Genomic DNA, 26,839 nt, shown 5'->3' with positions numbered 1-26,839 from the left:
TGGCCGCCGGGCCGCGGCGCGCCGGGGGCAGCGGAGCGGGCTCCAACCAGGTCCTGGAGAGGGGGGGCAGTGGCCGCCGGGCAGGGCTGAGGGAGAGCGGGGGAAGCGAAACGGCACCGGCCTCGGGGGAGAAGGAGGAAGTGGGGCGGAGGTAGCGGAGCAAGCGCCGGGCCGGGCCGGGTGGGAGGAACCGGAGAGGGGGCGAGTCCGGCGGGGGGTTTAGGTAAGACCTGCGGCAGGGGGGAGGAGCGGTGGAGGCCGGGGAAGGTCTGAGGGGGGAAGTCCCCGCCATGGCGGGGACCGGTGTGAGGTGCCGGTGAACGGCGGTGGCCGTCCCCCTCGTTTCTCCGGTCCATGGTGCTGCCCCCCTGCCCCATGGCGGAGTTCGTGGTGCCGCGGCACAGCGCGGTGATGGAGCGGCTCCGCCGGCGTATCGAGCTCTGCCGGCGCCACCACAGCGCTTGCGAGTCCCGCTACCAGGCCGTGTCGCCGGAGCGCCTGGAGCTGGAGCGCCAGCAAACCTTCGCCCTGCACCAGCGCTGCCTGCAGGCCAAGGCCAAGCGGGCCGGCAAGCACCGGCAGCCGCCCCCGGCGCCGCCGCCGCCCGCACCCCCTCCGCCAGCCGCAGCCGTCGCGGGAAGCGCCGACAGGACTGGAGCGAACGGCCTGGACGCCGAGGCGGCGAGCGGCGAGCAGCACGGCCGCAGCAGCACGCTGATCGCGGTAAGGGGCGGCTCGTTCCCGGTCGGGGGCGGTTGGGGCCGAGGAGGGAGCCGGTTGTCCGTGTGATCGTGCCTGGCTGGCGCCGCGACTTCTCTTGCGGAGCTGGTCCTGGATTGAAGAAGGAAAACAGGCTCCTACGATTGATGCGATGGGAGGGCTGGGGTTGGTGGTGCTCCGCGGAGCGCTGGTGTCTCTTCTGTTACAAGTTAGCAGCGGCGAAGGACTGTTTGCGCTCGTCAGCCTTGTGCGCTGGAAGGGTACATAAAAGCAGTTGCCTTTTGAAGTAGGATTAGGGGCTGGCTTTCTGCGGTGGCTACAGTCATTCATAGTAGCGTTCTGTGAGCTGTGTTTCGGGCTGACCTAAAACGTCTCTGCAGAAACTGTCAGAAGAGCCTTGTTAATACTGTGGTGTCTTTGGATTTGTTTTGTTTGCTTGCTTATATCTTTAATTTAGGCTGTCTGGGTTTAGTGGAGTCACTTGATAAGGACATGCCTATTACCGAGGGGGAGTTTTTGAAACAAATAATGCACCTATTAATTCTGGTTCACTTTGGAAAGAATTTCTGTGGAAAGGCAGCTGCTTATTTGCCACTCTCTTCAGTGGGTGTGAACGTTATGGGAATCCCACTCCACCCATTTAAAAACTGGCTTAGCTCAAAATCTTAATGTTTCTCTGGCTTCTCTAGCATTTCTGGTTGTCAGGATGCATTCACACAGCCCTGTTTGTATATCAAGATAGCAATTGCTTAACATTCTGAGCCTTTTAACTATACTGCTGTGTACTAATGTGTCAGTAATGTAGGTTAGTAGGATAATCTTTATAGGTTGCCTATCCTAATGCTTGTCTGTCTTAAACCCAGGTATTTCTAAGTGGTGGGCTGCATGCAAGTGACAAAGTTCTGTTCAATGTGTTTAAAAGGACACACTGCATTAACTTGAGACAATTCCAGGTTAATGTGTAGATTAGATCAGATTTTTGGGGCAGTATGGTTAGGTTAGAAGTGTGAGAGGATGTGGTCCTCTACCGACTTGACCTTTCTTAGTTATAGTTTTTAAAATGGAATAATGATGAAGCTCACAGTAAACTTGGGTATGGCAGAGAAACGTGGGGCACAGTAATGCCAGCTTTAAGGTAACTAGTGCCAGGCAGTATGTCTGCAGCTTGTATTTACAGGATGAACTGAAGGTGTTACTCAGCTGAATCGTTTCAATTCTTGCTAATGTGTGCATGAGAATCTGAGACATACTGACTGTCCTGAAGACTCAGATACTTGTGACACAGAGCACTTCAGGTAGTTGGTAAGGAAGGGTCCTGGAAGACAAGAAACATTTTGCATTCTTGATAGTGATTCTCTGAAACTTCATGGGTTGCTCTTTAGCAGTCTGATTTTGAACGTAAACTTGTGTGAGAACAAAACCAACTCAAACTCGTGTTTTATTATCTCAATACTTGGGGGGATTTGTGTGTGTTTCGTCTGGGCTCTTAGACGTTTTGCATCCAGTGCTCTATGCATTAATAATGTGTATTTTTGTAATGCACGGAGCTCTTTAGCATGTCAAATCCTGTTGGTTAAACTGCCCCCACATGTCTTCATATTGATCTTCTAAATGAAAGATGTCTCTAATTCTTTGGTGGTGTTTCTTTTAAATTGCTTTGGATGTGGATTTGATCTAATTAGTATCCATTATAATAAGGACTCTGAGCAGCAGTGAGGTTCTGAAATGCTCTGCACATCTGGGGAAGCCCTTTTTGTACAGGAAGCTTCTGCCAGTGCCCAATTTACACAACAGAAGAGGATTTTAGTGTATGAATGACTCTTCCTCGTGTTGGCCTGCTGTTTCCTTCCTAGGATACATGACTGTGAGTTTAATTGCAGCTCCTGATTCATCACCTCGTTACTAGGGTGTAAAGTTGGTTTGCTTAGTAATTGCAAGTTTTGAAAAACAACAACAACAAAAACCTTCTACAAATTTCATTTCCTTGGTGCAAAAGGCACCCCTGTAGGTTGGTATTTTACCTCTAGCAATCATACAGCTGTTATCAAGACCAAGCTTGTGCTTTGTATGGGAAGGACGTGGGTTTGGTTTGCAACATTCAATACAGTTTGGATGAACACCAAAATTATCTTGTTTTAAAATATCCTGGACACATTCCTTTCAAAAGAATGCTGCTGGATCAGTGGAGCATGCATTGTATCAGCTATCACTGCTGTTGTGATCCAGAGTTTTCCATGAAGCTGCATGTGAATCTTCTCTTAGAAACTGCTGCTATGTGTTGAAAGTTAACCAAGCATTTATTTTGATCCTTGAAAGAGAATGCAGGTAATATAAAGAGCTTGTGGTCCTGCATTGGAGAACTTGCAGCAGAAGCACTTGAAGCCTCACTGCCACAAGTGTGACCAGTGCATGGTGTGTGTGCTCTCAGGTGCTGTACTTCAGAGCATCTTCTGCAAATTCACCACAGCCATGGGCAATGAGAGTGCTGCTGTTGCCTTCCTAACGTCTTGGGTGGTTTTTCACATGGCCAAAATCAGATGTTTCTTGCTTCCATTAGTTTTGGAGATCCTGAAGCTGGATGGATCTTGCTTACAAGCAGAAGTAAGGGGCAGATTCACCCTTTGTTTTCTTACTAAGCAGCTCTAAACTTTGAGCCGCACAAACTAAGAGTACAATATTGATACAGAGATACCTTGGGTGATTGATGCACCACATAGTCCTGTCATGTATTTGAGGAAAAGGGTGAAAGAGACATTAGCCTTCCTAGTTCTTAAAATCTTGGGACCAGTATTTAATGGGAATTTTACTTCACCTTTCTGCTATTTAAGATGGCATTAGTAAGACTATGTTTAAAGTAGCAGATGCTTAGTGTTTGGATATTGTGTTGTCCGTTGTGTTCATCGTACATTTTTGAGGAAAAGGGAAGTTTGGAAGAGACAGAACTTGCCCCTAGAATGTTTTTTTCTTCTTTGCCAGGTTCTGATTTGAGAAATTTCATTCTAGGAATGAAATTCCCTGCAGCAGAAAGACTGGCTTCTTGTGTCTCTCTGCTGGACTCCAGCGTAGCCTATCTCTGTGCTGAGCAGAAAGCGTTTCCTTGACTTGGGAATGGGGAGAATGGCAAGATCCAGATTTTCATCTCCACTCCCTGTTTTGTCATGTGGCCTCTTGAAGGGAGACCTGGTCCCTGTTTCTGACTGTTTTTCTCCCCACCTTAGTGCAGTTGTTGTGCAGGTGGTTTGCTTTATGACTGCTGCAAAGCCACGAACAGCATTTCTGGAAGAGGCAGAGAAGATCTAGTCAGTGACCTGCCTTGGGAATGCTTTGTCTTAAAGCTGAGAGCAGCCCAGCATTTATTTGGCAGTGATAGGACTTTTTTCATTAATAATAGGCTGGTGCTAATTTATGCAAAGTCAGCCAGTAAAACATCTAAGAAGAAATTTCAGTATGAGGAGAGCAGTCCAGTATTTCTTGGTTGAACAGACCTAAAGTGATAAACCGAGGGGAACAGATTTGCTTGGGTAGTACTGACAAGCCTCAGTAGCATTCCCCTAAGGAATCTCAATTCAGAAGCCCTCATTTTTTGTGTTAGCTGTGGTGTAGGGTGCTGAATTGCAAAATTATGTTTTACCACAAAAATAGCAAATTATTTCCACATTATTTATACATAACTATTGTGCAGTGTAGTCTTGCCACCACTGTTTGTTTTTGCTGACAAGTCTGATAGTTTGTTGCCCAACAACTCAGACAGGTTTTTCTTTGTCTCCTTTTAATTCTCTGTGAGGTATTGTTGTTTGAAACATTTCCCTCACTAGATTAGTTAGATATGCAGTGATGCTTCCTAAATCGTAAGGATCTGGGAGTGACTGATGTGCTGCTGCTGTTTAAGTTCAGGCGAGGTGGAGGATCCGGCACTGCAGCTGAAGGCACAGCAGGTTTTTTTTTGATTCAGCAGAACAATTCCTGTAGCAGAAGCTGCCCCTTGTGACTAATGCAGGCTTGGGATATTTATAGACATGCATATCCACAGCCCTTTTTTGCTCCAGCAGGCAGTCACCCAAATACAAAAGTCTTTTGGAATTAAAGTAAAAGTCAAAATAAGTCCAGCAGCTTGCTTCTGACAATGCAGTGGAATGCAAGCACACATGGGGTTATAAAATGCTCTCCTCGCGAAGGGAGTGAGGCTTTGGAAGCTGTGAGTAGGTGCACAGTAAATGGGAAGTTCTTAACGTGTCATGTAGTCAAAATGTTTTCTGTCTCAAATTGATATATGGTATTTGCTTTGTTGTTTGAGCTTAAGAGGTTGTCATCTTGGCCCTTGTCCTTGGCCAGGCAGGAGAGGAGAATCTGTGTCTGGAGAGGACCTACTGTAAGCTCTGATTCATGGGAACTTACTGTGCTGCAATAGTGCCACTTCCAAGGCAGAAAAATGGATGTATTCCATTTTGGCTTCCCCTCCTAGGTGAGAATGTTGGTATCTAGCTAGGAAGTGCATTAGAACTACATTTTTGTGTGTGTCTAGAGTAATAAGTGGTTTCTGCTTTGAAAATGACCACCACTCTCTTTATCTCACTGGTATTTCATGATTAATCTTTGTAGACATAACTTAATTCTGAGACCAAAATGGTAAACTTAGTCCAAATAAACCACGAAATAATTAAAGCCCTGTTGAATCCTGTAAGAATATTTTAATCTCTGTAATAGATGCTTTTAAAACTAAACAAGAACATTCTGTGGAGCCTAAAAAGTGCAGTGTAAGACCCAGATTTTTATAAAGCTTTGTTTCTGCCATGCTTGGTGTTTGGTTGGTTTGGTTTTCGGTAGGGATTTGTGTCATTCAGCGTTGTTTTCCCTAGAAAGAAATGAAACTTGTCCACAGTTTGGTTTACATATGCATATACTGACTTCAGTTACAAGACTCAGAGTATAACAAATTGCTGCATTTGTACAAAAGTAGTTTAGCTGACTCTCCCCAGCTGAAAAATTCTGCATGATGAAGGATTTCTTACTTTGAAGTGAACAATGTGAGCTGAACTTTCATGCTTTGTTAGGTCCTAACGCATTAAAATGTCAGATTACTATCTAAAACTAGTTTCAAGTATTGAGCATTTCAGACTCCTGTTTTGATTCTTAGAATAATCTTTTTATCTTGAAAAAAAATCAATTTATTAAAAAAAAACCCTCCAAATAATAATTAAAAAACCCAACCCACAATCAGAACTTTGTGCCACGTTTTCATCAGCAGTACTTTCATGCCCTTTTTTCCCACTGAGGCAGTAAGGGAGCATTGTGCTGGGCTCTGAAATTTTGAACTCTGCCAGTGCTGACAGAAAAGCTGTGGATGAAGTTTGCAGGCTTTTCCAGTATCCTTCTGTTTGGCTGCTGTGGTTGGTTGTGAACAGCTTTCATGAAGTCTTCCAGGTTGCCCCTGCAGTAAGACCACCAAAGAATATGGTAAAATTGGGTGGATTTTAGACAGAGATTAAACATAGTTTATCAAATTTATTTGTGTGCTGCCCATTTTCTGATGAAAGCAGTGTCATTTGACTGGGCATGTTTCCATCTCCAGCCTTGTGGTCTTGTGTCCTGGTTCAGTTCAGCCTGTATGTGCTGTCAGTTGTGTGATGGGAGGCTGCTTGTGCTGGATGCCCCTTGTGTTGCGATGGATGTCACCTGGGTTTTTATCAGGTTGTGTTCCTCAGATGAGGAATCCACAATTATTGCCTGACTTGCATGTGTGCTCCTGCCAAGTAAAAGTATTACATGCTGAGAACTATCTGCTTTGCTCACGTGGATAAAATGCAGCTCTGATGATACGGTGTGGAGGGGGTGCAGCCTGCAGCCCTTCAGTGGCTCTTTGAGAAACTCCTGTCCTGTCCTGGGCCAAATGACTGAGCCTTGTTTATACCACTTACTCTTCACTGTGCCTACATTGGTTTAAATACTTTGGATAAATGCTGTTAGGCAAAGCTAAATAGCAGAGACCTTGGAGGTTCATCTTTTGGTTGGAAGTTGAGTGGGCTGAAAAAATGGGAATTTGTTTTGGTATCCAATCTTGTGACAATGGAAAGGATTGGCTTGTGTTATAAATAAAATTGATTGATTCTGCTGAGGAAACCACAGACAGCATACCAGAGGGGCACTGTGCCTTACAGAGTAAGAGTTGACAGTAAAATTAAAGAGGTTTTGTTAGCAAGTAGCAAACTATGCTTCAGTTTGTCAGCAGGGGTTTTTGTGTTTTGGTTTTTGAGTTTTGGCAGAAGAGAACAGGTTTTTCTTGCCTTGAGCTGTTGGAACAGCACAATATGTAGATAGCTTGCAGTCTGACTTTCATCTCACATACTCCTTGTTATTTTTTTCCCCTAAAACCAGATTATTTGGGTAGACACAAATTGGAGAAGAACTGAGTGTAATATTCTTTGTGTTAGGAAATTAAGGGCTGAGGTAGCATGTGAGAAATGCATGTAAGAAAGGAATTTCACAGGAGAAAGTTCCCTTATTTGCAGAGTATTTGTGTGATTGCATTTGGTGTGAGAATTTCAGATTCTGTTACTTAAAGAGGAGTAAATAGAAGGTATCAGGATATATTTCTGGTGGGAGAGAAGGAACCCATAGCTATTGACTCCCATGAATTTTTATAGCACTGTCTTCTAGTGAGTGAGGAAAAGAGGTGGGAAATGGAGCAGTGTTACTGGGTTAGTTTTAAGCTGGTTAGTTGACTGCTTTGTAGATAGCTGACTGCATCAGCTATTAAACTCTTTTTAATATCAGAAGTGAACTAGGAATTGCAAGTGCGGTTGGTGAAAAGCTTCTAAAACTCAAAACCCAGTTGTCCTGGCTGTGAACTGGGCTCAATCTTTTCTAATAGGGATAGATTTTCTTTCCTATGTGTCTGTTGGCTGTTGTGTACAGACAGAATATATTTTAAATAAGCTTAGTTTTACCTGAGCTGAAACAAGGCTGGAAGTAGACAACCCCAAATTTTACAACGTGAATTAAAGTTGCCCTTCTTTATATTCCTCCTTTAATTTTCTTTCTTGACAAAGGGATACAGTTTTAGGTGAAAGGATGATTTGTCTAGAGCAAGTAAAGTCAAGATAGCACCAAGAATCAGCTATCTGAGTGTTATGACTATTAAACCCTCATATAGATAGGAAAGCTCCTATGTGTTTTTATTGGCAGAAAGAGCCTGGGATGGCTTTTAGAGGTCTGTATCTTTTTCTAGGCTACAGAAAATGCCATTTATAAGCATGGATGATTTAATCTTGGACTAGTTAGCTGTATATTATTGGGAATGGTGTAGTGTAATAGCAAAGACCTTAGGACAGATTCTGGAATATTTGTTCAGCAAGTCAGGTGAGTTTGCAGCCTTTGAAGAGCTGTTTGTAGTTACAGCTGCAGTGCTACCAACATCCCAGTTACAGTTTGAGTTGTGATAGTGGTGACCCCAGTGGGTATATATTCTGGTTTAATGTAAAAATGTATTCCAACTGCAAGAAGAATACATGCAGAGTACAAAACTAAGTTACTACTTGTACCTCAGTTTTCAGAGAGTGTGTTTTTCACTAATGGTTTGGTATTAAGGAGGATCCATTCCTGAACCTTTGAGTGCTTGACTCATCGTATGACCTTAGGCGAGTTACTCATCCACCTTGAGCTTCAGTTTTCCCAGTTGGAGTATTAAGTAAACAGTGGAAAACTTGCTGAAAGCCTAAGGTTGTGGTGGAGTTGAGGCTTCCTTCTTTTCTTCTGTTTTGCCTTTTTACAAAAAGTAAACTTCCATTATTTTTTCAAGTTGGTGTTTGATAAACACCCTAGAAATGCTGATCCAAGCTGTGGACTCTGTGCAAAGCAAGAGAATTTGAGTTGCAGCCTCCTCTCCGAGATACATCTCACCTTGTCCTACTAGGTGGTCCTCTGAATGAACTGCTGTGCTGTTATTTCCACGAACCATTTAGAAGATCCTGGTCTCCTGGGAAAGTGCAGTCCATTTCTCAGAGAGCAGTAAGGTTTGCAGCTACCCGTGCAAGTGTTTAAACAGTGTTTTTCTTCTGAAGATCAGCTAACTGGAGAGTGCTTTGGAAAAAAATCACAACAATTAACTATGAACCAGTCCTTCTGTCCTTAAATCAAAGAGTGCTGTTGCCCAGGCAAGTGCTGTAAAATTCTTCTGATAATTTATGCTGGCTCTGTGTTAAACCTCTTGCTTGAGTGCCGAGATCTTGAGCTTTCCCCTGCTTGCTCTTGGATGAGACAGTTTTCCCCAAGGGTGAGTGGACTGCCTTGTGGAGACTGCAGGGAGTATTAAAGTAAGCATACTTGTCTTGAGGTTTGTTTGTTGAGCTGCTTTTCTGCCATCTGAGAGAACTGTTGTTCAGGGAACCACGCTTCAGATGGGTGTGCTTTTTGTGGGCATTCTCCTTGCGTGTCCTGCAGAGATGTACAAAGACATCTGGTGCAGGGCAGGGGAGCTAATGGAACCTCTTTCCAAGTGTCTCTGCCCTACAGGTTTGTCTGCTCAGTGTAGCTTTCCAGCACAAGTGAAGCACAATTCTTTTTACTGACTGCACCTGAGGGAAAGAAAAATGGACAGTAATTTTTGCTGTCTGCATGAATTCTGTTCATGGATGAGTTTGAGGTCAGTGGAAAAAACTCTGTATTTGAAAGAATGCTGCTAGGAAAGAAGCTGAACAAAGACACTCAGACTCTGTTTGCAGATCTGTTGCTGTATCCTTCGGTTGCTTCTAGGTGGCACTACAAGGAAAAAAATATTCACTGGCTGTGCAAAGGCAACTGCTGAGCTGTGTTCGGGGCTGGGGTGGTCATAGAGCAGAGAGCAGCAGCTGGCAGATACTGTAGGAGAACGGAGGAAAGGAGCAGAGTTGCTCTGCTGTGGTAGAATTGACTGAACTCTGGATTGCATTTTACATAAGTGTGAAACTGTGGTTGCTTTAGCAACAAACTGCTTCTGCTTTTAGTGCCAAAAGTGTGATTGTGTACAAAATTTATATACATAGCCCTTCTCCAAAAATTATAATGACAAGAGAAATGGTTCTCTTTTGCTCTAAGTATTTAAATGTGAGGTGACTTTATAAAGCTGTCTTACAGAGCAATTATCCCACATCTGCAGGGGCCACATGAAATACAGGGGGTTTATTCTCATCTAAAATGTGAATATTCACATTCTTCAACTTTGGGGGGGAGGGAGTTAGATTTGTCTTCATTTTGAATTGGAAAGAAATCATATATTTCAGCTCACAGACATTTCTCAGCTTTTTGTTGTCAAAATATGTGGCAGCTCTTGGTTTTGTTTGAAGGAGGTGCCTCTGTTTGGTATAGTTCACCCTAAGATTATAGTGAGGAAGCCATCTCATGTGGTGACTTATAAAGCAAATCTTCTCAAAGCAAAGATTAAGCACTTCAGGAGAAAATAAAAAGGTTACATTCAGAGCTAGACAATGTTATGCCAAGAAACAAAAATCCTAATCTCTGGAGCATAAAACTATATAACTCATAACCTCCCTTTTATTTCCAGCAGCTCCATGAGACTGTGAAAAGAAAGCTGGATAGTGCTGCTTCCCCTCAGAATGGAGACCAGCAGAATGGCTATGGTGATGTGTTTTCTGTGTCCAAGAAACTGCGGCGTGATGATGGTCTTGGTGGAGTGAGTGGTTCTTCCAATGGAATGCCTCCTGTGTCTCCCCTCCATCACCTTGACAAGAAATCTGGCAATGGAGATACCTTACAGCTGAATGGAAAACATCCAATGGGGCTAGATGGCATCAGCAAGAAGTGTCTTCCAGATTCCAGCCTCCAGATGAATGGAGGTGGGGATGCTGATGACTCATTTCCTTTGAGTTTGAACAAGGAGCTGAAGCAGGAGCCTGTAGATGATCTTCCATGTATGATTGCTGGAGCAGGGGGGTCTATATCTCAGAACAACTTGATGCCTGATCTTAATCTGAATGAGCAAGAATGGAAGGAGCTTATCGAGGAGCTTAATAGATCAGTGCCTGATGAAGACATGAAGGATCTCTTTAATGAAGACTTTGAAGAGAAAAAAGATGCAGATTCTTCAAATTCAGCTGCACAGACTCCTTTGCCACAAGATATTAACATAAAGACTGAGTTTTCCCCAGCACCCTTTGAACAGGAGCAGTTGGGATCTCCTCAGGTGAGATCTGCTTCATCAGGTTCAGCTTTTCTTGGTGCTGCTTCTGTACCTGTAAGTGCTGCTTCTCCAGCGGTCGGTAGTTCTCAGGCTATGTTTCAGCCTTCCAGTCAGTCAATGACTGAAAACCCTAATCAGCCCATGATGCAGGCATCAAACCACTCTCAGAATGTCCAGAGGCCTCTTCCCGGTGTGTTGTTACCTGGGAAGGGTGCAGGAAGTGCCAAAGAAATGTCTTCTGCTCATCAACTTCAGCAGATTGCAGCCAAGCAGAAGAGAGACCAGATGTTGCAGAATCAGCAGCAAGCCTCACAAGTCCACCAAACAAATCAACTATCTACATGGCCACAGTCTGGGCCTTCTCACAGTCCTCTGGCTGTCTCATGCACCATGGAGAATCCCACCAGCCCTTCTGTTTACCAACCAGACTTCAACAACCAGAAGCTCATGATGCCTAATATGGGAAATAAAGGCTCCCTGAGAGCTGGAGGCAATTACCATGTGAACATTTTGGGTCATCAGCAAAACAGCTTGAACCAGAACCCTGTGAATAGTCAAGGGTCTATGCTGGACTATGGGAACACCAAACCTCTTTCCCATTACAAAGCAGAATGCGAGCAGGGGGTCACAGTACCTGGTCAGAACAAGTCCCCCATGCTGGCATACATACAGCAGCGCCAGCAGCCGCCACTGTCACACGTGAATGATGACCAAAATGGGATGATCCTGTTGAAACCCAAGCCTGGAAACATTGCCTACCGACTGCCACACAGTCAGGTGAGTGCTCTGGGCTCTGGTACCTTCGTTTAGCAGCAGGCTTAAGTTCTTCCACTGAGTAGGTAAGGCTGGAGCACAGGTCTCTGGGTGTTGTTTCAAAACAGTTGCCTCATGATTTTAAAGAGAATAATATGCAGAAAGCTGGGATATTGATTCTTGAATCAATGATTCTTGAGTCAAGAACTCTGTTTTCCACTGGGGACAGTTTTTAATACCCAGTTCTAAGTCACGTGGCAGTGTGTGATTTCCAGCTTAATATACTTCATGTCATGCTTCATAGAAGCTTCTGCTTACAAAGATAAATGGATGCTTTGTAAAGTTTTGCCTAAAATAACTCATGTAAAACTGTAGTGTTAAACAGTGTTCTCAAAGGAGCTTTGATTTCTTCACCTTCTTTTTGGTTCCTCCTTGTGTCAGAGTTGACTTACTATAAAAAGACAAGCCTTGGGTTGCTGCTTTTTTGAAGAGAGATGGAAGTGGAAGCTGCATTCCCCCTTTCTTGGGTGTTCCTTGGGGCTTTTCACATCTAAGAATTCATTATTGGTTAAATCTCTGTGGACTGGGGCAGCATGGGATAGGAGACAAATACATCTTTAAGAATGAGTAGCAGTGATATTTGTCTGCTTGAAGCAACATGCTTCAGGTTTTCCTGTAAAGGGAAAATTCCAGGTGGTGCTTCTTTGCCTTGTATGTAGCTGATACTACAGGTGTGCTCCAGGTGAAAATGTATGTAATGGGAGGTAGAAACTCGCTGGGATTCTCTAATGTGCTTGCAGCACACACACTAGGTAGGGGGTTTGTTGAGAAAAAAGGACTTTATACAAGGACTAAAGTTGCTCTAGCAAAAGCCCTTGGAGATCCAACTCTAGTAGTGTGTTCCATCAACAAACCAAGAAAGATCTGATGAGTCTGTGATAAAGAGACACTGCTACCTGAATGAAAATCTGAGCTCAGGTTATGCTTTATAAGACACAACCCCCCTTTCTGCTTTAAAAGCTGGCAGAGGTAGCAACCTAACCACACTTTCACAGGAGGAGGAGGAGGGAGAGCAGAGATGACTCTATGTGTCACATTTTCCCCTCACTGGAGAACATGGGAGTGACCTTGCATCTGCACTGCTGTGCTTGCACTGAATTAACAGAAGTACTCATGAATGCTTTTGGAGAATTTCTCAAAAGCTTGCAGATAGAACAACTTAGCACAGCATTACATATATTTGGCTCATTGTTTCTTATGAAGCTGCAGAGAGAACCAGCCCATTAGCTGAATTCTGAATTTGAAAGCATTATTCGTTTGTGTAATTAGAGCTGAGACTGAACTGTGCTTTAAAGTGCTAAAAAATGCCAAGTTTCAAATGTATTTGCTGGTAGGAAGAGGACAGCATTGGATCTTGGGCGCTAATCGTTTCATGTTTTTGCTTATCCCAAGTTCAGACTGCAAGAAAAAAAACCCAGACTTATGAAAATTAATAACAGCAGAGTTATCTGTAGTAGTATTTCTTTCTGTGGAATATGGTGATGGATGGATTGGTGGAAAAATACTTTTAAGACTCATTATGGTCAGTGAGAGTCTTCTTCCATTTCACTTGCAAAGAGTAAATTCTCTGATAGTTAAAAAAAGTGACTGTAGGAGAGAAGACACTTTAGGAGGAGCAGTCACTGAGTAAAGTGTTGACAGAAGAGTCAGGATTAAAGTACATGGTTTGTAGAATGCAAGTCTTAAATGTAGTGTTTGAAAAGCTGCTAGCAAAATAAACTGAGACTGGTGTATTTGAAGTGTTGTTTGTGACTGGTGCTAGCCCTCTGGCTGGGAAGAAGCACACAGAGCTGGGCTTAGGGAAGTGCTTTGAGACTGAAGTTGAAGCCTTTCTTCCTAAATGTTGTGAAGCTTCCGACCCTATCTCTGAACTGTTGCTTCTCTGTCTGACGCTTCAGAAATGGGTTTCTGGCTGTCATTAAGTAGCTGAACTGGAAACTGTATCACACTTTGCCTTTTGTGTTAAAAGCTTCACAAGTGCAGAAGCTGCTGCGTGATGGCAAAATGCAGTTTAATGGTCATTAAGTACTGTGAAAGCAATAACTGACAATCTCTGGGCTTCTGAGCTGTGGTATGATTCCCCTCCCTGTGTAGACTTTAAAACAAAGTCTCTTGTCCTTGTCCTGTAAGTGGTAAGCCACGGTAAGTCTCCATGAAAGTGCCTTTTCTCATCTGTGTGACTACTACATTCTGGAGGGCTGGCCTCTATCTGTAACGCATGTCACTTCTCCTGTGTTCTGCAGGATCAAACCCCTTCTCCTAATGTTCCTCGTGTTCCTGTTTCTGTCCCGGGCCCTGGTGTGGGTGCCCAGGCTCCCAGCGTCTCCATGGCAGGGAACCACAGCAGCTCACCTTATCTCAGCAATCAGCAGCAAGCAGCAGTGATGAAGCAACACCAAATGCTGATGGACCAGCAGAAGCAGAGGGAGCAACAACAAAAGCACTTGCTCATGGAGCAACAGAAGCAACAGTTCTTAATGGAGCAGAGACAGCAACATCTTCTAGCTGAGCAGGTGAGAGGGGCCAGCAGTCTCATTTTCTTTTTGCCCTGATCTGCTTTGGTGAATGGAGCAGCATTAGAGAGTTTGTGGAACAAAATAGGGCTGTAAACTATGAGGTGCTTTGGTGTAGCTGCTGCTCTCTGCTTCTGTGAAGGTAACACAAACATATAGCACTTGATTGCTGGGATGAACTTCTTTCTGTTGTTACAAGTCACTGGGGTGAACAGAAAGACTAAAATACAGGTAGACTTGAGTAGTATGAAAATACAAGTCATTGCCTGGGTAGAGAGAGAGTGTACTGTACCAGTGATGGTAGAATTGCTTGTGAAAGAAGAAAGCCAATGGAATCACAGCAAAACTGAAAAATAAGGTTGGGATGCTGTTGATGTGTTCTACAGAGCTTGAAAAATTGAAGCAATAAGCAAGGGACTCTGAGCTCATAGTACCTCTTGCCCTTCTTGGTGAGATCCACAGCAGTTCATGTTTCAGAGTTTAAAACATCTTTCACTGATTTGGGGAAAGTAATTAGACATCTGCCTCCAAGTTGCATCTGATCCTGCCAAAAGAATTTAACTGTGCTGTCCATCAGACTGCAGCAAGCTGCTTTAGCACACAGGCTCCTTGTGGGAACTATTTTCTAAGCTTTTTTCAGCATCCTGCAAGTCTTTCAGCTGGGAATCAGCCCAAAGGGCCTTATTCCATCCAGTGCTTTTCTGCATTTGGAAGTCCATGCAGGCACGTTCCAGGCACTGGCACTATGCATGTGGAGAAATTTCCAATCTCTGGTGTGGAAGATAAAGATTTGAGACCCTGGGGGGAGAACCTGGTGTTCAGGTCTGAAAAAATGCACCTATCTCTACTGCTGAAAAGCTTTGTCTGTGAAGGTAGTGGAGGAAGAGAAGGGCCACAGAAACTGTTGTCTCTAATGAGGGGGGGAAAAGAGCCTATGGTTTAATGGGGGGAAAAAAATGAAATGCATCTATCCCTGAGAATTTGTTTTCAGAGTTAAAAAACCATAAATATTTTAAATACTCTGGAGTCCTTCAACTAATAACAGTTGGGAATATGTAATTTCCTTAATTTTCAGCACTGTTAGAAGCCAATAAATCCCAATGTTCTCAGCTTTAGAGATGGGAGTTGTTATCCTGGTAGGCAAGATTTTCACTGTAATAATAGTTTGGGAAAGAGAGACTGTGAAAGAAGGACAGGTGATGGTTGAGAAGGGAGTGGGGGACACACTTTATGTGCTATGACAGCAACTGTCCATCAGAAGCTTGTTTTAAGAAAGTAAGAAATGATAGGCTCCTCTGAACTGAAAATATTTGAAAGCCCACTTTGAGGGGAAGGATGTAGTAGAATCCACAGAGTGGTGGAGCTGTGGCTGTGCCAAGTGCCAGTAAATGGCATCTTTTGATTATTTGGAGACTTAGATTTATAGTGAAGACTAGGTTGAGGTTACAGGAAAGCCTCTCAGTCCTTGAACTCAGTGTCAACAGGAGAATATGATTGGCAGTGTTTTGAAGAACATGGCATGAATATTGATAAAGAAAGGTTCTTGATACTGGGATAAAACCAATTTGGCTTGAGGGAATATTGTGGTGTAGGTCGACTATCAAAGACTGCAGGACAAAGAATGGTGATTATTAGACCTGTTAGAGCTCTTCCAGCTGTGATGCAGGTTTGCTTAGCTACATGGTGGAGCTCTCTGAACAGTGGGGTGCTGTTACTAACGGGGTGCTAAGTACCAGATCTCAAACACAGTGTTGAAATGATTCTTAAAATAGTTTTTCCTACCTATTTGCTTCTCTTCACCAGCACATGTTGTTGGAGTGAGAATAAAACAGTATGAAAATATTTTATTGCTGTCCTTGTTAGGGTAGCTGCAGCTAACTTCTGCAGCTAACTTCTACAGCTTGCAGCACTGTGCAGTGATAATGGGACTCTGATCCAGAAGAGGAGGCTCCAAGGTGACCTTCTTGTAGCCTTCCAGGATCTGAAGGGGGTCTACAAAAAAGCTGGAGAGGGACTTTTTAGGCTCTCAGGGAGTGACAGAAGTAGTGAAAATGGAGCAAAGCTGGAGGTGGGGAGATTCAGCCTGGACGTGAGGAGGAAATTGTTCAGCATTAGAGTGGTGAAAGGCTGGAATGGGTTGCCCAGGGAGGTGGTTGAGGCCCCATCCCTGGAGGTGTTTAAGGCCAGGCTAGATGGGGCTCTGGCCAGCCTGATGTAGGGTAGGGTGTCCCTGCCCATGGCAGGGGGGTTGGCACTGGCTGATCCTTGTGGTCCCTTCCAACCCTGACTGATTCTATGACTCTATTCTATGATCCCAAATAAGGCACTCAAGCTAGGCCCTGTTAGTATTAGGTACTTAAGAGAAGGCTGGATGAGGCTCTTAGTGCCAGGGTTTAGTTAATTAGAAGGGTTCAGTGGTAGGTTGGACTCGATGATCCTAGAGGTCTTTTCCAACCTGGTTAATTCTGTGCTTCTGTGATTATAATTGGATACTTATTTCTTTGGATACACGTGGTACTGAATGCAGTACCATGCAGACTTCTGAATGAGTTGATCTGTGTTGATCTGCAGGAGGATTAGTTTCAAGTAGCATTAGTAGATGTCCTTGCATTTGGTGTTCTGCCTTTCTTTTTTTTAAGCCGAGTTCTGCAGCTCTTGGTTTCTCTCAGAGCTGTGGCATCTCTTCTTGGCTTCTGTGGCCAGCCCCTTTCAGGTTTGACCGGTTCTGCAAGCAGCAGGTCCTTTCTGTCAGGCAGCCTGCCCTCTTCATTCCTCTGCGTGTCTCAACAGCTTTGTAGTTGTAGACATTTCTAAAGGATGGTGTTAATGTCTGTCTTTCTATTTGTTACCTTGCACTAAGCACCTCTTCAAAGGCTTAGTGCTTGTGTCTCTACCCCAGTACTCTTGGAAGGGAATTTCTGTCCCCATTCTGTGCTCTGTGTAACTTTTCAGGTGAGCAGGTAGTTGTGCATTGCATCACTGCTTAGTTATGTCAGAATTTCAGTCTGATTGATGATGTCTGTGGAAGAGGAGCCAGAAATACTACACTTGGTACATTTCATATTGTAAAAGCAGCCTGGTGGCTGCTGACACTATCAAGATCTCTGAGTGTATTATGAGTGCAAGTGCATAAGCTCCTGATATTCCCCTCAAGGCTTTAGATTTTGTTTTCTCTTAAAGTTTCCTAACTGAAAATTTGCTGCTTCTCTTTTCCAAATAGTTTTATCATAAAGTAAGGATGAGTTGAATGTGCTTTTAAAGAGGCAAGTTTATTTCAAGTCATTAGTAGGGTCTGTTTCAACTGATTTGGTGCACTCTTAAGAAAATGGTTTTGAAGAGTGATTGCAAAACTTTCACAGCTTCTGTGACTAAATTTAGTTCTGCAGTTTTCCATGATCTGTGGTATGTAAAAATTCATTTGTGTGGATTTTTGGAAAGCAAGGGCTTTAAAAGATCTCCAGCTTTTACTGGAGTGTAGCATTAGTGATATTTAATGGCTTGTACTTTAATTTCTAAAGAGAGATCTAAAATAAATGGGTTTGGGCATAAAGAGCAAAAAAGTACCTGTCAGTTTTCTTACATATGCTTACTTTTGCTCTTTGCATACCTGCTAATGTCTAGAGTATTGTTACAAATTGCTGTTGATTGTTGGTGATTAAAAGGCTCCCTAAAAATCTCAGATTTTCCATGTTTTAACTGCTTCAGACATGCATTGCAGTAGCTGTTGTAATGCGGCCTGTCCTCCTGCTGTCTCCCGAATTCCTGGTGCTGTCATTCATCCCTTGAATTGACTGCGAACCTTGAACAGAGGTCTGAAGTGCCTGTGAGGCTGCAGAAGCCCCTTTAATTATCAGCTCTGCATAGAAGATTAGCTTTTGTTCATTCAAGATAGTCACCCCTGGAAAAAACTTGACTTGTTCTTCTAATTGTCTTGCACTGGACCTTTCCTAGGAGAAACAGCGGCAGCAGCAGGAGCAGCAGCTGCAGAGGCATCTGACTCGACCACCTCCCCAGTATCAGGATCAACCACAGAATCCGTACCAGCAGCAGGTCGGGCAGTTCACAGGTAAGGAAATGTGGCAGCTGGAATAATGGCAGAAAGAACATCGAGAGTGAAAAGCAAGGTCTGGTCTCTTCACATTTCCTGGCTTTGAATGTTTGACGTTAATTAATTACAGCTACCTTAAAACTTTCATTCCTGTACTGATTCAGATGCAGATTCACAGAGATCTGGGACAACTTAAGCCTTGGAAATGCATGAAGTTCTTAAGTACCTTCATTGTTCCAAAAGCCTTTTTATGCTACCATTTTCCTTTACAGGTTGTAGATTCTCCTTAACTTCCATAGATGAGGATTCAGGTTTTTGGGGGTTTGATTGGTTGGTTTTGTTTGGTTGTTTTTTTGTTGTTGTTTTGTTGTTGTAGTTTCATTTTCTGAAGCCTGACATCATTACTGCCTGTTAATTAGAAGGGTTAGGTGATAGGTTGGACTCAATGATCCTAGAGGTCTTTTCCAACTTGGGTGATTCTGTGATTCTCTATCACTCTCTCTCATCTACTAGCATGAGTTTCAAATTCTTTAATATTCTTATCCCTGTTGCCTTTGGAAGGGAATGCAATTTGACTTCTCTTCATTACATTTTAGTGCCCTACATGAGTTTTATTGTAGGAGAAGCAGCATGATATGTCTTTGGTGTATTAATGCTGATAAATAAAAGATGATGTTACTGTTAAGCTGCAATAGCTTCATGAACGTGGAAGACCTGGAGAATAGTAAAAACTTACCTCCTTACCTGAAACATCCTTACTTAACAGGGCATCAAGAAGCCACTTGTCTTTCTCTCATAAAGCCAGAGCACAAAAAAAGTGGTTTGCTCTATTTTCTTACTCTATATTTTGCCACAGAATTAAATCCTGAAGGGAAAAGGTGCAAGCAGAAATGCAACAACCTCCTTCTGACAGTGCTCATCACCATGTGGTGTTTAGCAGAGCTATGACTGGGTTTTGTTACTTGTCACCAGTGTATAAGGATTGTGTGGCAACCCAGTCACCTTCAAATACTGCACTGAAATAGCCTTTCCTCTGCCACTTTCTTGCAGAAATGCAGTAGTCCACCTGTTAGCATGTTTTGCTTTGAACATCAGCATTATTAGAACGATTTTTTTCTGTCTTCTGATGGTTTTCACTATTTTTTGCATCTGAAATCCTGCTATGTGTGTGTACAACACCACAGTGTTCCACTAAGACTCTCTTTCTCCACCTATCCACCGCCCCCCCAACATTGGTTTGTTGGGAATTAATTCAGTATAATTTGCAGTCAATGAAAATTTAATTTTATAATTGAATTATTATTATTTTTATTAAGAATAATAATTGGGAGCTAATATTCCTTAATTGTCTTAAAATAGGGGGAAAAAATCTGCAACTTGCTTTTTTGTTTGAATGCAGGGAAAGTCTTGGTGTAGTTAGATTTTCCTTGGTGGGAGAACATGTGTGCACTTGCAGCCTGAAGGGCCAACCAGATCCTGATGCAGATCCTGGACTGCATCAGGAGATGAGTACTCCCCACCTGCAGTACTCCATCCAGTTCTGGAGCCACTATTACAAGAGGGATGTGGAGATGCTGGAGAGTGTCCAGAAAAGGGCCATGAGGATGCTCAGAGGGCTGCAGCAGCTCTGCTATGAGGACAGACTGAAAGAGTTTGGGCTGGAGAAGAGGAGGCTGCGAGGTAACCTTATTGTGGCCTTCCAGTATCTGAAGGAGGCCTACAAAAAAGCTGGGGAGGGACTTTTTAGGATATTAGATAGTGACTGGACTAGGGAGAATGGAGCAAAGCTGGAGGTGAGTAGATTCAGACGAGGTTCAGACGATGTGAGGAGGAAGATCTTCAGCATGAGAGTGGCAAGAGCCTGGAATGAGTTGCTCAGAGAGGTGGTAGAGACCCATCCCTGGAGGTGTGTAAGGCCAGGCTGAAGGAGACTCTGGCCAGCCTGATCTAGGGTAGGGTGTCCCTGCCTGTGGCAGGGGAGTTGGACTACATGATCTTTGTGGTCCCTTCCAACCCTGACTGATTCTATGAACATTACACTTCACAGTGCTTTTATTATTTTTTTTCTATCTTTATTTTTTTTCTCGTTGTTGTTGAAGTAGGGAGCTGCTGCTTCTACAGGAAGAACCTTTTTACTTGGAATTTACAATAACCAAAGACCTTGTTTTGTGAAAAAGACATTTTTGCCAATTAACCTTCTTTGATTACTAACATTGCACGTTAGCAAACAAACACTTCCTTGTGGAAATCCTAAAGATACCTGTCCAAAAATTTCTGGAAGAAATTTCTAGAGGAAATTCCTAGAACTGGGAAGACACAGAACTGGTTGTAGAACCCTGCAGTTGTGCAGCAAGAGACACACATTGCATGCACAGAGTAACTGACAATGTCTGTGTGCATTAAGTGGCGTTTCTAACAGCCCAGCAAATTGTGCGTGCACTTCAAAGGCTGCATGCATGCCTTTGTTCACCAGGAGCTACCAGACTTCTGCCTTTAAAGTCTTAATTTTTTTAGAATTGACAATGCTGAACTCTTAGAAGTGGTATTCAGATTTTTTAGGACGTTGGCATATCTGTGTTTGAGATCAAAGCGGAGGTGCTAAGTGCAGCAGCAATTGACACCCTTTCATTAAAGCACTGCTGGCTGTGTGTGGGTCACATAGGTTGGCCTGTACAAAGGCAGCTGCAGCTCTCTTCTGGTTTATAGTGTCTACAAGCCCTGGCTCTGGCCGAACCAATTGTTTTAATGTACATAATCTTTCTTTGCATTGTAGGTTCGTCTTCAGCCATGCCTGGGGTCACTAACTTAGGACAGTCCAGCTCCAGCAGCCCACGGATGTTTCCTCAGACGCAGAGCATGATTCAGATGGGACCTGGGCACAGTTCTGTTCCTCCGCTCCAGTCGGGCTCCAGTCAGCAGGATCGGGCGGTGACTCAGTACACCAATATGCAGAACATCCAGCGAGGGGGACTGTATAACCTGCCCTCTGGTATGACCCAGATGGTTCCCCAGCACACAACTCCGAGTGCCAACGGGCAGCCACCGATGCAGAGGCAGGGTGGCTTGGGCCAGGCCGCTGCTGTTCCTGCTGGCTACGGGCAGAACACCTTAGCGAACTCAAGTATTTCTCAGCCGCACAGTAAAGGTGCACTGAATCCAACCTTATCTAAGCCGCAGATGGCAAGAGTACCAGCTGCCATGGGGGCTCAAAATCCATCTTGGCAGCACCAAGGTATCCCTAATATTAACAACCAGACACAAGCAAACAGTGGCTTAGGACCGTTCACTGCCAGCTCCTCTTTCCACATGCAGCAAACTCATCTAAAGATGGCCAACCAACAGTTTGCCGCAGGAATGCCTCAGGTAAGCCTAAGCACCAGCAGACCCCTGACCTCCATGAACGCTGCCGTCTCTGGGCAGATGTTGTCGTCGTCTTTAGGCGCGCAACAGCGGACAAACCCACCCGCACAGCAGCAGGTACCCTCACAGCAAGTCTTGCCTGGCATCAACCAGACTGTTCCAGATCTGAACGCTTTCAACCAGAATCCAAATCAGCAAATGCCCAACAGAGGTAATCTGCACTGTAGTCAAGGGTACCCTGTGAGGACAACCAGTCAAGAGCTGCCTTTTGCCTACAGCAGCCAGTCGGGCAATAATGGGCTTCAGAACTTAACTGGCGACACAGACCTGATAGACTCTTTGCTGAAAAACAGGACTTCAGAGGAGTGGATGAACGATTTGGATGAGTTGTTAGGAACTCATTAAAACAGGGCCGGGGGTGGGGGGCTGACTTTTTTAATTATTTCATGAAATTTAAGCAACACTTGGACCAAAAAAAACCTGTGGCATTGAGGAGACTTGCAGGCATTAGAGGCAAATGGTTGGGTAAAGGGACTGGAGCTGCTTCTCAACAAGCATCGATGCGTGGTCGTGGCACACCAAGCGGGTCTGCAGGAGGAGTGTGCCTTGTCTTGGTGTCTCTAAGGAGTCACACACTTGAAAAGGTCAAGAAATACTGTGCATGTCCTAGCCAGCCTTCGAGATCTCACTTGCAGTGTTCTAACGTGGAAATTAGTTTTTTTTTTCTTTTAAATTATTTAAAAATGAAATTCCACAGAGATAGTGCAGAAAGAAAGCAAATAGTTGCACAAATTGCAGTTAGGGCTTAGTCTCCTGCAGCTATTACTTGCAATCATTATTTGTTGATAGCTTGACGTGCTGTTAGAGTACAGTCCATCAACCTCCTGACTTTGTATTTGAAGCAGAGGCTGTATGCACCTGAGCAAGCTTGCAAAAGGTTTGGAATGGTTTCTTTTCCCCTTCGCTGAAGCATGTGCCTGTGCTCTCAGTAAGCAAGTGATATTTCACAGTAAATATTTCTAGATGCTGGTAATAGATGAAAGAAAGTATTAAAACCTGGCCAGTTAGTCTAGGTAGTCGTCTTAATAGATTGTAGTCTTTTAAGCTGCAGTTTGCACTCTGTTGTAGAGAGGCACAGTTCTTGGCTTATACCTTGCTGTGTTTAAAGGGGGAATTTCTTATGGGAGAACTTTTAAACTATAGTAGGTTTAACGTGAATTGTAAAGCCATTTACTTTGCACCTGTTTCCTTCATAACTTATTTCCAAAGGTTAGATGTATTTAAAATGAAGGCTTTGCTTCATGACAGCTCATCTAGTTTTCTTTGTTGTAAAAAGTAAAACTAACTCGTGAGATCAGTCTGTTCCCCAGCGTCGGCAATGAGCACAAGACTTTGTCACTTCAGGATCAAAACGAGGTGGAAAAAAAAGAAAAAGAGTTTGACTGAAATGTGGAGAGTCCTTATCAGCAATAATAGCACAGGCAGCCTGGGAGGACACTCGTGTCAGGGTTGCTCTAATGTGGAAGTCTCCCCCTTTAAATGCTTTTTGTGTTTTAAATACTGTATGACGAGTTTGATGATCTCTCTCTAGACTGGTGGATTTATGTCTTTAATATCCCTTGAAGCAGATGCTGGTTCTTCAGCTCGGCCCGAGGAGACCTCTTATCTGTATGTTGGGGTCAGTCCCAGGAAGGACAACAACCACCATGGGACGAGTCAAGCGTTCCAAAGTCCTTACTTTCTACCAAAAAAAATCCCCTATCCACCACCAAACCACCTTGCCTTAACCTTTGTTTTGAAACAGAAAGAAAAGTTGAAAGCTTTTGTTTGAAATGCACAAATACCTCTTCCCTTTTTAAAATTCCCCCTTTTTGGAAAACTCCTTTCAACTTTCCAATCAAACCCAGCAATTGTGATTTAAAAGCAATTTCCTTCAACACCGACTGGCTTCTTCAGGAGGGAGTCTTCTGCACTGCAGAGAGAGGGTTTGTTGTTGGGGTTTTTTTTTTCCACAGTGGGTGAAGGGAAGTGAAGGATCACATTGATTTCAAAGAAGGAAAATATTTTACTGTATCTTCAGCTCCTTTATGAGACAATTTGCACTTTCAAAAACTGCTTTTTTTAACACTAATACTTTTAACCCTTTCCAAATATGCATGAACCATGGTTTGTCCAGCACACTTGGATAGTGTGGATGAATGATCTCTGTTGAACAGATTGGATATCGTGTCTTGTTGAACTGTTGGTGACAGATGTGCATCAATCAGTGGATCCCACCGTTGAATAGTGGATAAACTTCACTGAAGCAGACTTAATCCCTCGTTAGAGCTTTGAAAAGATAACATAAAGATTGTCTTTGGATGGGAAGACAAAGGTGTTAGGGACTTTGGTTGTTGACACTTCTGGTATTTTTCTAGACTAAGTAGTTGAGATGCAAATAACTGATGCTAACTTTTCTTGTACTGGCAATCTAAGGAAGAAAAGAGCTTAGGGAGTTTGGTTTGCTAGGAAGTAAAACCAAAAACTGGTCCAAGGTAAGTGTCATTAGAAGAGTAGAGCTATAAACTAGCAGTGGCAGGGGAAGGAGTGTTTGCTGTATTTTTATTTTTAAGGGTTAACTTTGCACCAGTGTGCCTTCCCTTCCTGTTGGGGGTGCTTGGGACCTCATAATTTCAAGTGGCATCCTTCCATGCCACTACTTGTTTTCTCCCCCTTACAAACACTTGAGAGAAGTAACAGGGTAGTAGGATCCAGCTTTTCTTTCTTCCCTGTGTAGGTTGTGGTGAAATCTGCTAGACGTTTCCCAGTAGATTTTGCACACAGACTTTGTTCAGTTGAAGTCAAAATACAATCCATCCAGTTGTGATTTCCTACTTGGAGGAAAAGAACATCTGCTCCTTGCATTACTACTACCAAAAAGGCAATCCAGTTAAATGTCCAGGAGGACGCAGGTGTACTTTTCCCTCCGTTGTTTCTGGAGGCTAAGGTGGATATTGCCCTGCCTGACCAGAGGGTTTGTTCAGGAAGGAACCTGGATTAGGTGACAGGGCCTTTTCATGGTACTGTTGAACTCAAATTAGGATTCTAGGCAAACTGGCTTACAGTGCCCATTGTTCTTCACGTGTGAACAGGATCCAAACAGCATTTAACCTGATAGAAAGCACAGCCTTTGCTTCTGGCTTTGGTCCCTGTCCACAGAGCGCAACCAGACAGTTGGAAAGGCGAAACAGTTCAATGGAAACGCAGATAGGGTTTAGGTGTACATAGGTGCATGGGTGGGGCTGGGCTTTGCCTCTGTGCCCTGTAACATGTAGCAGTCTGTATATGCACTTGGGCTTTCCATTTGCTGCAGCTTCAGAGCAATAAAATGTATCTCCCCTGAACTGTACCTAGCCAGCCGCCCATGGCTTTATTTATGAACTGCGGTCTTGGTTGGGTGGGAAAGGTGAGAGAGTCACTGTGCAACATCCACTGCCTTCCAAAAACCACCATTCAATCGAAAAGGGTGCTCGAAAATTTGTTACACACATTTCCTTTGTGTAAATAAATGTTTACAATTTTATATTAAAGATTTGAATAAGAGTTAGATCTTCTGACTGTATATTTTTTACTTTTTATAGATTTTAAAACTATAATTCTTTATATATGTGTTTGGGGTGGGGGGGGGTGGGGGGGTATTATGGTAAGTTTTATGCTTGTAAATGGAGAACAGTTGAATTTGATGCTAACCTTTATGGATTTTTGTCATTGAAATGTATAAAGAGTCCATTAATCCCCTTATTCTTTTACTACAATTACTGGTGCACACCCAAAAAGAAAAAAAAAGAAATCCTTCACTTCTGTTTTATCATTATAAAATAAATATTTTGCTAGTGTATTAAACATCCCTGGTGTGACTTCATACATTTGTGTGAGCTGAGCAGAGTTCAGCATTCATAGAATCTGTCAGGTTGGAAGAGATCTCCAAGATCATCCAGCCCAACCTAGCACCCAGCCCTATCCAAGCAACCAGACCATGGCACTAAGTGCCCCAGCCAGGCTTTGCTTCAACACTTCCAGGGACGTTGACTCCACCACCTCCCTGGGCAGCCCATTCCAATGCCAATCACTCTCTCTGCCAACAACTTCCTCCTAACGTCCAGCCAATGCCTCCCCTGGCACAACTTGAGCCTGTGTCCCCTTGTTCCGTTGCTGGGTGCCTGGCAGCAGAGCCCAACCCCACCTGGCTACAACCTCCCTTCAGGTAGTTGGCTCAGGGCAGACCTCATTACTCTCAACTACTCTTCTGCAGGCTGCACACCCCCAGCTCTCTGCCTCTCCCCACAGGGCTGTACTCCAGGCCCCTCACCAGCCTTGGTGCCCTTCTCTGGACACCTTCCAGCACCTCAACCTCTCTCTTGAACTGAGGAGCCCAGAACTGGACACAGGACTCAAAGTGTGGCCTGACCAGTGCTGAGCACAGGGGAAACATACCCCCTCCTGTCCTACTGGCCACACTGTTCCATTGTTCCTCACGAGGTGCTTCCCTTCATCCCAACACAATTCTGCTCAGCCTGTTGCTAAGGCTCAGATTCCTCTGCCGTGTCTTGCCAGTTGCTTAGTTCAAAAAGTCCATTTAAAGAGCCCAGAACTCAGTAAAGAGGCCTTAGAAAGCTCTCCTTTGAAGGTAAGTCTTTGTGTTAGACCCACTGCTTCTGGACTGGTTGGGTGTTCTAAGCTTTTCAGCTGGGAACTACACCTGCAGAGGTGGTTGTTACTAACAAAAAAGATGTCATTAACTACCAAGGCCTTGTGAAAAATGGTAGAATTCCAAAGATATGCTCAGGTTCCCTCAAAATACCAGGCCTTGGGGGTTCAAGCTAGGTCTCTTGAGACTCGTAAGAAGAGAGAGATGATGTTTGCAGGCAGATGGCACGCAGAGTCCCAAGCCAAATTGGGGAATGAGGAGCATGTGCTGCAGCCACAGGTTAGCATTTCTGCACAGGCAGCAAAATGCAGAGGTTGTGTGAAGATAGTAGCTGAAAGCTGGGAAGGTCCTCAGGCTGCTCTGCAGAGCTGGTGGGTTGAAGAGGCTGTGGGAAAAAAAAAGGCCAAATAGGTGGTTGAGCTCCTGCTGCGTTGTTGAGCCTCTTCTAGCATATGTTGGCTGGAAGAGAAGCAAAGCCTGGCTGTGTGACTCGTCAGTGCCCAAGGGAGCCTGCCTTCAGTGGAGTG

At 43.9% G+C, this 26,839-nt stretch overlaps 1 protein-coding gene across 1 annotated transcript; it reads left to right on the top strand.

Annotated features, from left to right (window-relative positions):
* The first annotated feature begins 244 nt into the window (after window positions 1-244).
* Window positions 245-25,507, top strand: MAML1 (mastermind like transcriptional coactivator 1). The gene is made up of 5 exons (XM_064162099.1): window positions 245-723; window positions 10,256-11,668; window positions 13,948-14,217; window positions 18,169-18,283; window positions 21,039-25,507. Exons 1-5 carry the CDS (start codon window positions 355-357, stop codon window positions 22,028-22,030), a joined length of 3,159 nt encoding a protein of 1,052 aa, XP_064018169.1. The 5' UTR covers window positions 245-354; the 3' UTR covers window positions 22,031-25,507.
* Window positions 25,508-26,839: the final 1,332 nt, after the last annotated feature.

The sequence above is a fragment of the Pogoniulus pusillus genome, chromosome 22 (genome assembly GCF_015220805.1).
Source record: "Pogoniulus pusillus isolate bPogPus1 chromosome 22, bPogPus1.pri, whole genome shotgun sequence".
Lineage (NCBI taxonomy): Eukaryota > Metazoa > Chordata > Aves > Piciformes > Lybiidae > Pogoniulus > Pogoniulus pusillus.
Note: the sequence above shows the minus strand (reverse complement) of the source record. Positions and strands in the feature narration are given on the sequence as shown.

What these genes read in the sequence shown, in the direction of transcription:
- MAML1 (XM_064162099.1), top strand. Translation starts at nt 355, where the DNA reads ATGGTGCTGCCCCCCTGCCCCATGGCGGAGTTCGTGGTGCCGCGGCAC. An exon ending in AACATCTTCTAGCTGAGCAG is followed by an intron (nt 14,218 to 18,168) that starts GTGAGAGGGGCC and finishes GACCTTTCCTAG; the next exon opens with GAGAAACAGCGGCAGCAGCA. An exon ending in GCAGGTCGGGCAGTTCACAG is followed by an intron (nt 18,284 to 21,038) that starts GTAAGGAAATGT and finishes TTTGCATTGTAG; the next exon opens with GTTCGTCTTCAGCCATGCCT.